Source organism: Acomys minous (assembly GCF_964271855.1).
Source record: "Acomys minous genome assembly, chromosome: 11".
Lineage (NCBI taxonomy): Eukaryota > Metazoa > Chordata > Mammalia > Rodentia > Muridae > Acomys > Acomys minous.
Window position 1 is genome coordinate 106,127,224 of NC_140492.1, and position 12,349 is coordinate 106,139,572.

Sequence of the window (12,349 nt, forward strand, 5' to 3'; positions counted from 1 at the left end):
TTTTATACACTTGTAAGTTCTAAGAGAATTCATTCCGATGACCCCAGGAACCTGAAGTTAGCCTATGCTCTATCAAGCAGAGGCTGAACAGAACCGAATGTGAATTTAGAATGATTTCTGACTTCAATCTATGTTGACAATTGTTTATTGAAAACAAATCACATTGGTGACTTCTTCTAATAGTAAGTACCAAAGCGATCAGCAGAGTAGCGCTAACTGGAACGATGCCTTGAGAATCATCAACACACGGGCTCCCCCGCTCCCCAGTCCACTAGGATTAGGGGCTGTGGATTAAGAGCCCTGAGAGTCAGTAGAGTCAGAGAGTGATGCTGGCCCCAGGCCTGCTCAGAAAAGTCTATGGCTCACTCACTGCTTTTATGAGATGTTAGCGTTAGAAAGTGTGGCGAGGCAGAGGCTGAAGAGGTAAGGACCTGGCAGCGTTGTTACTCAGCTCTTGAAAGGGCTCAAGAGTGCCTGACTCCCTAGCTAGATGCTCTCTGCAGCTGCTAGAGCGGAAAGTAGTCAAGAGTCTGAGGAAGATGAGAAAGTAGGTACGGAAACTGCTCTTCCCCCATCGCCTCCTTCAGGTCTAGGAGGCAAGCATGCAGCTACAGCTCCCTTTTCCTTCCACGTTTCTTGGCTATCCTGGAATGTACCGGTGCTTTATCTACGCCCCAGGCATGGGAGGCCTTCTGGGTAGCGCATGCCAAGAGCTGGTAAGAGAGCGTGGAGCGGAGGGCAGTGCCTGGCCCTGCTCTCGCCCCTTGCTATTATTGCAGGCATTGCAGGCATTCACCAGGACCCCGGACTCTTTCCCGTCGTGGGACCCACACAGGAGCATGCTGCCACTTCACCCTTCAGCTTTACAGTAGGAGCAGCAGCAGGACCTGGTGGCACCATAACATTTTCTTCCAGGTAGAAATCTTAGGATTAGAGTAAGCGTACAGATGAACATCTGCCCCCTCCAAGACTTTCTATTTCAGCTTCTCAACATGGGAATTTACACGCACTCATGAAAGTGTGCTCTAAAATACAGTTCAAATGGTATGAAGCAGTTTTATGGGGGAAACTGTTGCTCATGTTAGTTACTGATTTACTTTTTGGCAACTTAAAGATCAACAGAGTACTAGAAGGTTCCTCTAATAAATCACTGATGTCTGCTGTGGTCAAAAGTGCATGTGAAATTACATAACAGCCCTGAACACTCTGTCACACAGATAGGTGCGCGCGCGCGCACACACACACACACACACACACACACACACACACACACACACACTTTCTCTCTCTCCCCTCTCTCTCTCTCCCTCGCCTCCCCCCCCCCTCTCTGTCTCCTCTCACCCCCAAACCCTGCAAGTACAATGGCAATGCTGATTAGCACATGGCACTTATACAAATATAAGAAAGATGGGAGAGTGACTTTGGAGACACCGGTAATTCTTAGGCAAGGATTCATGTGCCAATCTTCTATCAATTACAGACAAGGATGAAAAGTTTCTTATGGGATCAAACATACTCAAACTTTAGACATATACAGGGCTTGCCTTTAGTCTACTATCATAATATATCATCTGAACGTTCCATTAAAAACACAAGTGATTTATTCACTAAAAAAAGCAAAAAGGGAAAAGGCTAATGGTTTAAGAATGGCAGGTGTTCCCCTCCGCCTCTTCAAGTTGAATAGGTTACATACAAGATTTAAAAATAGGCTCTTAGGAGCACAACAAGAAGTGCCAACCATGAGCACATTCATGATGAAAGCAATTCTTTGGTGAACTAACTTTGCAAAGGGAAGTGAGAATAAGCAAGTGAGTTGGTAGAGGCCATTTTCCCCGCCATAACTAAAACTGCTGAGGCGATGGGAGCAGTGGAGCTGAAGTGAGCAGATCTTGAGAGATGCCTAACACGGACTTCTTTAACATCAGACACACATGGCCTCCAGCTGTGCATTAACGTGCCCTGGTAACGCAGGCCTTCCTGTACTAGCGCTGTGCAGTACAAAGGTTTTCCTTAATATGATAACTTACTCTAGGGTATTTGTTATTTATCCATGTTTTTAAAAATTAAATTCTTTTTTTTTAAAACAACTGATCATTCAGGAAGAGTTAAACTGTCATCCTGTGATTAAATTGTTCTAAAGTTGTTATTTTACTTCCAAATTCTACCATGAAGAGAAAAGACTATGGTGGCCATAGTCTACCAGCAGTTAAGAAAAGGACTTTCCTCTTTCTTTAAAGCAAAATCAAAACACAGCAGACTGCCTCACAATAGACAGACTGCCTCACAACAACCCAGGAAGCAAAACTAGTATCTTTAGTTTCTCTGGTGCCTGTAAGAAGCAGGACTGCACATGAGGTCAGCTAATGGCCACTTCTCCAGCGGGGAATGTGGGCTGCCTCTGCTGGGCTGGGCTGTGGATACGTACCGCATTGCTCGCAGTGCAATTTTGTATGCCAATTCAGCATCATGAGGTAGGAGAGAGGTGAAGAGATACTTGGCAAATGTGTGCATTGGAACACTCTCCCGATGGATTATTTCACCTAAACCACTATATGGTCCAGCTGTGGAAGAGAACACCCATAGGTTACATTCCAAAAGAACAGTCTTAACACTGCTTACACAGTTTTTAAAATTATTTACGTAAATTCATAGCTTATTGAGTTAAGACCCGAACTAAGTAACAGCAGAAAGGAAAATGATTCTTAGTCAAAGGCCCCTGAGGGCACAGAACCCAGTAAAGGCTTCACGTGGTGCAGTCCCATAGTTTTCCACTGCCAAGGCAGGAACCAGGGACCTGAGGGGCAGAGCTCACCCGCCACAAGCCCCTCCCACAAAGAGGCCCTCTGAAGCACACTCCTTACTAGAATTAGAAAGCATCCAGATATGGAAACACAGAAAACTGCTTAGCTATGGAGCCTACGTCACGACCAGGACAGATACGCCACATCTAGAAAAGAGCTCAGTGTCACATGTGGGAGGACGCTGAGCCCTCAAGCACAGACTCAGTGCACTACTATTTCTAATAAGCAGAAATGGTAATTCCATAAAGTGATTAATAAGTTACCCATTTGGTATTCAGTGTAAGCAAAAGGAAAACATTAGAATAATGGAAATGTATTCTTCGGGGCTCCAGCAGGCCAATTTTGAAAGCAAAATCACATTTAAGCTGTCAAAACTCATTTCTTAGTAAATTCTGACAGGTGCGGTGGCAGCACTGGTCCCCTGTGTGCTCCCCAAATGCTTCCCTCTGAGGAAGTACAGACTTCAGATTTGAAAGGAACCACAGTGGTTAGTTCCACCACTCAGCACTTAGGTTTAGTTACTGTGAAGTGTTTAATAAATTGGTTTCCATGTCACCTTTGGGTAACATTTGTTTCATGATTTCTAGAATTATGAGCCATGACACTACTACTCAGAGGACACAATACATTTGTTTTCCATGAGAAAAACCAGTCTGGAAAAGAATTTAGAACGCAAGAAATGCAGTTCAGAAGAAATGGTGAGACATGTTTACTGAACTCATTTTTGGGTAGGAACATGATACATTCTAGAAAGATCTAAAATTCATTTTGTAATAAAATGTTCAGATTAGTATTTTTACGTTATTCACTACTTAAATATTTTGAAAATCATAAAAATTTCATATCTTAAACTATAACCAATGCCAAATTTCTAATTTTGTCAATTCTACTAATCTTCCTAAGACATCTCAAACTGGTTAGTAATACAGTATTTGTCAAAGGCAGATATACTGTTAGACATGTACCCTTTGTTCACACAGCAAGTTACATTACTGAAGTTACTGTGATGAACTAAATGTGTATTAATCTCCAAACTCATATACTAAAATTCCTATCCCAGTGTGAACATGTTTTGAGACACAGATTGATTCTATGAAAACACACGCTCAAATGAGGTCCTAGAGCAGGGCCTCGGCTATACAGCTACAATAATAACCAGCTGGGCCAAATGTGCTCAGCCACTGGTCCAACTGTGGCACAGATGCCATGGGAGTAAACAACCGCTTTCTGGTTACATTTAAGGCATGCTCCACAAGTTGAAACCCAGATCTGTGTCTGAGAGCCTGTGCCTAGACAGAGTCATGGCCCCGGGCGAGAACCTACTGTTATTACTCTACTAAGTGGGCCTGATATTAATCAACTCCCAATGACATCATTACAACCACAGATTAGTGCATCATTCAGCCCTCACCACAGAAGCTTCTTTTTGAACTGGATGGCAATTAACAGAGACCCACAGCTGGTCAAACTGAGGAAAAGAAAGGACTGGAATGATCAGCCCTAAATGGACATATATATCACACCCCCTTCCTGCTAAGAATTAGGGGCCACTGTGGAAGACGGGGCAGAAAGACAGCGCCAGAGGCAGTGACGATACAAAGACACAGCTTTCTGGACACAGCAGCTAGCTGCACAGGAGAACTCACAGCAGCTATGACAGCAACTTGGGAAGCTCAAGCCAGATGCAATTCCAGCATGGAGGAGGGAAGAGAAGAGTGGTACGAGTCCCAGCCCTGACTGAAAGGCTATTAGCAGCTCGCAGCTGCCGGGAGAGGGAGAATCTGTTTCTTGCAGGGTTTGGCTCCTGGTAGGTTCACCATGCTCCAGTGGAGGGCTATACATCCAAGAGCATAAATGAGTAGCACAAAATTTTTGTTGTTGTTCTTGTTAAAGACGGCACAAAGTTGGGTGGGTAGAAAAGTGGGGCAGGGATCTGGGAGAAGTTGAAGGAGAGAGAGAAAAAGGGGATGCCGAATAGACTGCTCTATCTTTGTCGAGTAAGTCACACCAGGAACACAGCCCTCTTGAGAAACAGAACTGGCCAACACCTTGGCCTTGGATTCCAGTCTCTGTGAATTCACAAAACACTGTGAGAAATAAATGCCTACTGCCTATATCACCCGCCTATCTCATGTTGGCATAGCACCCAGGTGCCTCAACCACCCAGCTCCATTCTACTTCTGCAGAGTACCCTTGTGCCTCACTCCTGCATCCCTTTCAGGGTTCCCTGTAAAGCACTAGTTACCTTTTTACTACTCAGAGAAAGACAAATGCACACTCAACAAGTACTGACGGTGACTGTAATCCCTGAATTCATGTGCACTAAATAACAAAGCCCTGACCCTTGGCACAAAGCAACCAGTGCCGTGGCCAGGGGAGTCACACTCGGCAACAAGATAGTAGTTACTCTTCCCAGGCGCATAGCTCTGTGAGCAAATCCCTGACTCCATAAGAGCAGAACCGCATGGAGCACTCCATGAGCTCATGTAATCAACTCAATAATCTTGTTATGTTTGGCATGTGCAGAAATGGCCCCCTGCTGCCTTGTGACTGCTCCAGTCCTGTACCGGCTACTCTTGGGCACTAGAGGGACAAGGGGGGTGGGGGTGGGGGCAGAGGTAAGTCAGAGCCTCTCCTTAGACAGGGCACTTATAAAAAAACAAAAGTTTGGTAAGAGTGAACTAATTAAAAACTAAGTTTTAAAAAATCAAACAAGCAAAACCAACCCCCCCAAAGTCCCCCAAATGTTGACTAACAAACACAGAGAGACATATGACAAGGACAGCACACACTATCAGCTGGAAAAACTGCAAGTCCTCTCTCATATATAAAAGCAATCAAAGTCAAGACACACCATGACCACACTGAAAAGACACTTGTGGCCAATGATGTCGCTTATACACCAAAAGGGATTATGTAGAAGGAACTAAAAAATAAAAAAGCAGTTAAATAATCAGGAATAGTCTTGAAAATAGCCAGGACAGGCCGTTTATCTTTGTATATTAATAAATAAATAACAGTCAACAATGACAAACTAGAGAATACTTCAAAATTTAAAATGGGATTTCTCTCCCAAAGTGAGGACTCATATTAAGGCTTACTTTAAGAATATTTCCTTTTTAAATGTATAAATGCATAATATAGTTGAAAAAAATCTCTTAAATAGATCTTTAGTTTTGCACAAATTAAAGAGATTTAAAAATAGTAAATTCTCTAAAATGTGTAGCAGTCCATGATATAAAATGTCAATACTAGCCTATCATAGGAAAATCCATGATCACAGGACACATCTCCAAGAGAAGCAATTTCTATCAATAAGAACTAAATTTGCACACACTAAGTTATACTTACTACACTTACCTTTCTCAGGAAACATATCTCAACAACAGTGCCAGCCCAAAGGTAAGTTTAGGATCTTTAACCCTAGATCTTACAAAAATCAAGAAAATTGGCCTGTGCTTTTTATAGTCTATGAAGCCTTTCCTTGGTGAAGCTCTGCCTAACGAATCCTGTGACATTACTACAGAAAAGGAGAAACCACTCCTGTAGCTTTCTCTGTTGGCAACTGCACATGATGCTAAGAGGCCACGTGTCCTGTAGAGCCAATAAAGCTCCAGGAGTGCTGCACAGTTCCCACCTTATTATTTACTTGACCAAGCACACAGGAACATGGGTACCAAAAACAGTTCCCTAAGTATCAACATTGCATTACCTCAGGAACAACACAGCCTGAGTAAAAATAGCCCATTACAAAGCAAGTGACATTAAATGGGGCTCATTTTAAACAAGCTATCCTACACGACAACCTAAATCAAGCAATAAAAAACTAAACATCTTTACTTAAAGTCGGCTGACAGGTCTCTTAGTGAGCATGCCTCAATGTTCTGTGATTATCTTACCACACTCCATGCATCCACAGAACAGAGATTAGTACATAAAGCAGGCCCCCTGATCTTGTTACCTTCTAACAGGAAGACTGCTTGCTTGCGAAAAATTTTCACCAGTGTGTCATCCAATTCGATTTCCTGAAGCTTAGAAATGAGTTGCTCCTCGTTCCGGCAAACTTTTTCTTGTGTGTACAGCCCGTCGGGCATGATCCGCTGCTGGCCCAGGCCTATCAGGGCTGCCTCCACAGCCAGCGTCACATAGGACTCCCCTTCCTCTAAGAACTTGTGCGCAGGTAGGTGGTGGTACTCCAGGGACTTGCACTGTCCCACATTTTCTATAAAATGTCATAAAGAATGTATGGAAGTTACATCTGCTGCCGACAGGCACAATCTGTATGTTCTAATTAGTACCAGTGAATGAACTTACTTAACTCTGAGAAAGTCAGGACATCCACTATGTGAAGACGGATACCTCGTTAGTGTATTTTAAGCAGTGGCTATGGATAGTAAGTTGTGTATGCTTTGTGGGTAGTAATATTGCTTTATTTTGTCATTGAAAATGAGATACCAAATAAAACTATAGCTGTAGTAAATATGGTACTAAGGATATGGAAGTGCAGTAAGGTGTGGGAAAAGATTTTAATTAAATAAAAGTAAAATTATATACTACCAGAGTTATAAGACTTGTTACATTGTATAACCAATATGTGCTAATAATAAAAAGTTAATTTTAAAAATTACATGACTATAATGGTACATTTTTAAGATTAGCATAAAAATGTTTTCATACTGTTATTGTAATAGTAACATTTCCAGCAAAATCAGTAAAGAATACAGAATATGTAACTCAACTTCAGGGTCCTTTTGTTAACTAAGTCAGTCAACACAAGGGAAGCAGTCTCTGTTCAGGAGTGTTAATTTGAAATTGTAACTTCAGCCATCTAACTCCCAGGGAAACATGAATGTGGCCTCACACCTGTCACCTTCCTGACAGAACCTGGATTGCCCTCAACTCAGGAAGGCAAGCACCAGGGCAATGTTGAGATGGATGAAATAATCAACCCTGCTTCATCTCTTTACAGGACTAACGCAGGATGGTCCTGCTCTTCCTCACCTTTTCTTTAGGGAATCTTCTGAGGGAGGATTCTGAATTCCCAAGAGACCAAAGAGAAATCTCAAAATATATCACTTTTATGAGATGTATGGTGTCAAATACTTGAAAGATATTTAATAGTGTTCTTAAATTAGACTTAAAATATTTAAGTCACTTTGGTTTTTTTGGTTTTGATTTTTTGTTTTGTTTCTCAAGACTGAGTTTTTCTGTGCAGCCTTGGCTGTCCTAAGACTTGCTTTGTAAACCAGGCTGGCCTTGAACTCACAGAGATCCACTTGCCTCTGCCTCCTGAGTGCTGGGATTACACATGTGTACCACTGCGCCTGGCTTTAAGTCACTTTTCATGCAACAACAAATTAGAAAAGCAACTAAATATTCTGGTTCTGAATACTATGGTACACAGCTGTATTTACTTCTTTTTAAATCACAATCAAGGCTGAATAAGTCATAAATGTTATTAAATTCTTAGTAAAGGAACATGTGCAGAAGAGAGTATTGTTCAGGTCACTGACAAATGCTGCCAGATGTTGATTCTGAAGATCTTCCTCCCAGGAGAAGCCCATCTGAGGCTTCAGTGCCCACTTCTAGCTCTTGCTAACCCACAGATCCTGTTAACTACATGACTTCATACAACTACTGTAGGGGATGGAGAGCTGTTAAGAGCACTGGCTGCTCTTCCAGAGGACCTGAGTTCAATTCCCAGCACCCACAAAGTTGCTCACAACTGTCTGTAACTACAGGTCCAGGGGCTCTGACACCATCATGCAGACACACATGTAGGTAAAACACCAATGCACATAAAATAAAAATAAATCATTTAAAAATTATATATATATATATATATATATATATATATATGAAAAACAAAGACTCACATCAGTCTGCATTTAGAAATGAACAAGTACCAATGGCTTTACCTGTAAAATCTGAGAACCCAGAGAAGATTCCATCCTCGGTGTGGCAAGCTTCCATGAGGCTACTGAAGAGAGTGCCCACCGGGTCCAGGGGGTGTCCAACCCAGCCTTCCAGATTGGTTATGGAGGTTATGCTTTTATGGGGTAGCTCTGTTTAAAAAGGGAATCGAGACATGGGGGATGAAGGAAGAGAAGGGTAATACAGATGTGTTTTAAAGGCAGTACCCTGAAAACAGTAATTAATTCAGGTGGAAAACCTCTTTAGTTCGAAAAACTCAGCTGTAAGGTACTCTGATCTCCACCTGTGAGCTGCTCTGAGTTGTGAAGATCCATCTATCAGTCAATATAAATGGTCCGCACATCTGTTTAACATCATGTGCCAGGATCCCCAGGACTGCTGTGTTGTGGAAAGACAAGCTAGATGTGGATTTTGATAAAAATGAATTTTTTCATTTACTTCACAGAATGTTAGCTTTTTCACGTTACAGTGATGAGGAAAAACCTTACAAGTGTCTTAGGGTATAATCTACTATAAAATGCTATTTAAAGATGTTTACCAAAGTAACACAATAGTAGTATCTCTTTTTTAAGAGAAAATATAATAAAGTCTATTTATCTGAAAAACACATTAACAAACTGACTATAGTATAGCTAGCCAGAGTCATTCTATGAATTTATTACTTCTTTGGAAGCCTTCTGACTTTGCATTATTAACTCCAAGCACACAAGAACTGTACATGGATGCTTATTTAAGTTGGGTTCTAGAGTCCTCGGGAAGGTCATCGTTCACTTGGTTTCTGCCACTGGATTTCATACGCATAGCAAGCGTGAGAAGCACAAGCATCACTCTTTGCTACAGCTAACATGGCTCCGTTTGATTTCAAAAATTATATATGGTTAAAAGAACTATGTGCAGACAAGCAAATCAATAGGCAGGAGAGAGATTTTTAAAGAAATGCACCTTTAAAGACAGGGAGAGGTCATTTTCTTCCAGCATCACAAAGCTGACAAGCCACGCCAGAGGGCACTGAGGTACTCTGCGCTGTGTTCACTAACCCTGGTTCATTACAAGTAATTGCAAGGCACACCTTGACCTTGACAGCAGCTACTAAAACCTCAGTCTTTAAAATTAGGACAAAGGACAACAAATCAGGGACAGACCCAAGTGCAGCTAAGTCCTAGCAACACCCAAGAACGCCTCAAACAAGTTTCATCGCATGTAGAATGGCAGAGACAGTGTCTGTCATGGCCCAGGCCTGGGCTCTAGCACAACTGAGTCCAAGGCAATTGCAGCAGTCTAACCTAATTGCATTCTAACTTACTTTAACATTTTTAAACTTTCTTAAATGGAACATTTTTACAAAACAAGAGTTCAAAAACCAATTATTTCTCAGAAAAATTTACATGGCTTCTAAAAACAACTCAGACATGATCATTAGGGGCCAGTTCTTTCTATACAAAGCACTGTGCATCCTCCTAGCATGAAAGGTATCCCTTAACACAATTCAGAAGCAAATGCCCTGGCCAGAGATGACCTGTGGTTAGAGGAGGAAGACTTCAGGAACCTTCCTACAGGGCCTAGCAGTGCACTTCCGGAGAAGGAGCACAGCCACTGCCTATTGAGGCCATTTGCATCCCAGTTCCATCTGCATTTCCTCCTCTGTGGTTCACACTGTGACTCTGGAACTATTTCCACTGTGACTGACAGTGCCAACCCACACCCCTGATAGTTCCAACATAGAGGAAATTAAAAAGTTACAGCCAGCACATGCTCCAACCTCCAGCTTATTCCAACAACTTTTCAGGATTTATTTGTACTCAAAGTGGGTATCTATCAAAAAATTAAAAACACAACTAAGAACAAAAGCCAACAGTTCATAATTTTAAAAATATTAGAAAAAACCAAGTCATCCCAAGAAATGTTTGCCTACAGAAGGCACAAAGAACGCACAACCAGGAAAGGCAGATGCACCTCACTATCTGATCAGCAAGTTAAGGACCTAGTAACAGCCTTTTTTGTTACTATTATGGTGCTTATTCAAAATCAGAAGATTAATAAAGCAAGATAAAGACAAGTTAAATGTGTCCTGTCATTTGATAGCTCATCAAATGTCATTTGTGGACCTTAAAAAACCAACCAACCAACCAACCAAACTAACAAACAAAGTGGGAGATGTTCTGATCACTTTCAGTAAATAACATACCGTCAAACAAATTATTATGGCTAAAAAGTTATAGAGTGCCAGCCTTGTTTAAGTCTGTCTAGGAATGAGCTGGTTTGATCTCTCCCAGAGACAGAGCCCTGCTGAGACCGGCTCTGCAGAGGAGGAATCTCAGTGATTGAGAATGCAGTCATGGGCTAAGAGATGCCCACCTGAGACCTACTGCTGGGATCCAGGATGGGCAGCCACTCTAGAACTAAAACCAAAAGAAAGTATCTGGCTTCCATGTTAGAGGATTCAGACATATCACCAGCGATTCCAAAAATAAAAATCTTTAAAGAATTATGTAGAAAACCTTTTCTTTCAACATCCAACCAAAAAAACCCAAAAAAAACAAAAAAACAAAAAAACAAAACTTAGATGGCATTTCTACAGGTATGTTATCAAACTAAATTTTTTTCTGTCTTTACCTTATGTGCATGGGTGTTTGGTTGCATGTTTGTCTGCATACAACATGAGTGCATTATCAAACATTTAAGAGTGCTGAGTAAAGCTATTTCTATGGCTGTACTTTCAAAAATCCATCTTTCCCAGCAAAATATAAAACAAGCTTCACCCTCACCAAGAATGCCATTCCAAAAGAAACAACCTCTTCCACAATCACCTTTTTTTTGAGTCCGGAACATTTCCAACTGCTTCTGTTGTTGTCGGCGTAACGTGTTCACAATGGCTATTGCTAGTCTCAGTGCTTCTCTGGGGTACCCATGCGAACGCAGTGCATCCACTCTTGCACAGGCTGTAGGAACATGCTCTACAACAGAAACCCAAAGGGGCAAAGTTGTCACTGTCAGACACAGCCACAAAGGCAGGCTACTACAGTAGGATGTCTCTCCCCGAATGCCATGTAAGGTGACACAGGAAAGCATTTCTGACCTTGGATCTCAATGAACATTTCAGCCCCCTTTGCCAAGCATTCATGCGTCTCCCACTGAATGCCTCAATTCTCTACCTCCCACTCCAATAATGCTATAGAAACTAAACAAAGAACTAAGTCATGGAAATGTCTTTCCGGTTTGGCCACTTACCATGCCAGAGAGGCCACCCTCGGGAGTCAAAGAGGGAGTTTTCAGCATCGTCATGGTAACAGTAGTTGGTGTACAGGTCACTGCTGATAATGTGCTGCAAGTGGCTGTCCTGCCAGTGGAGATCACATGCCTCGATGGCTCTTGTGAACACTGTCCGATGTGGCCTGTTCGATGAATCTGTTTTTTCCACAATTCAGAAAGCCGTGTCAGCTATTATTCATATGCGGATAAATCAGTCATACCATTCTGTGGCCAGATGCTCATGAACACACCCACACACACTGTCCTGCACCCCCTAAGCAGAAGGGCGAAGAGTGAATGAATAGCCTCACATCCTAAGTGCTAGAAGAGTTTCCAGTCACTCACTTGTTTTATTAAACACAAAC

At 42.0% G+C, this 12,349-nt stretch overlaps 1 protein-coding gene across 1 annotated transcript in view; it reads right to left on the reverse strand.

Annotated features, from left to right (window-relative positions):
- The window catches only part of ZSWIM6 (zinc finger SWIM-type containing 6), a 167,771-nt gene that overhangs the window by 6,930 nt on the left and 148,492 nt on the right, over positions 1-12,349 (reverse strand). Inside the window, exons 6-10 of the mRNA XM_084802585.1 lie at positions 11,964-12,140; positions 11,543-11,689; positions 8,720-8,866; positions 6,763-7,023; positions 2,426-2,561 (exon numbers count right to left, since the gene is read on the reverse strand). Of these exons, the coding sequence (XP_084658711.1) occupies positions 2,426-2,561; positions 6,763-7,023; positions 8,720-8,866; positions 11,543-11,689; positions 11,964-12,140 (868 nt within the window). The remainder of the gene's footprint in view (positions 1-2,425; positions 2,562-6,762; positions 7,024-8,719; positions 8,867-11,542; positions 11,690-11,963; positions 12,141-12,349) is intronic.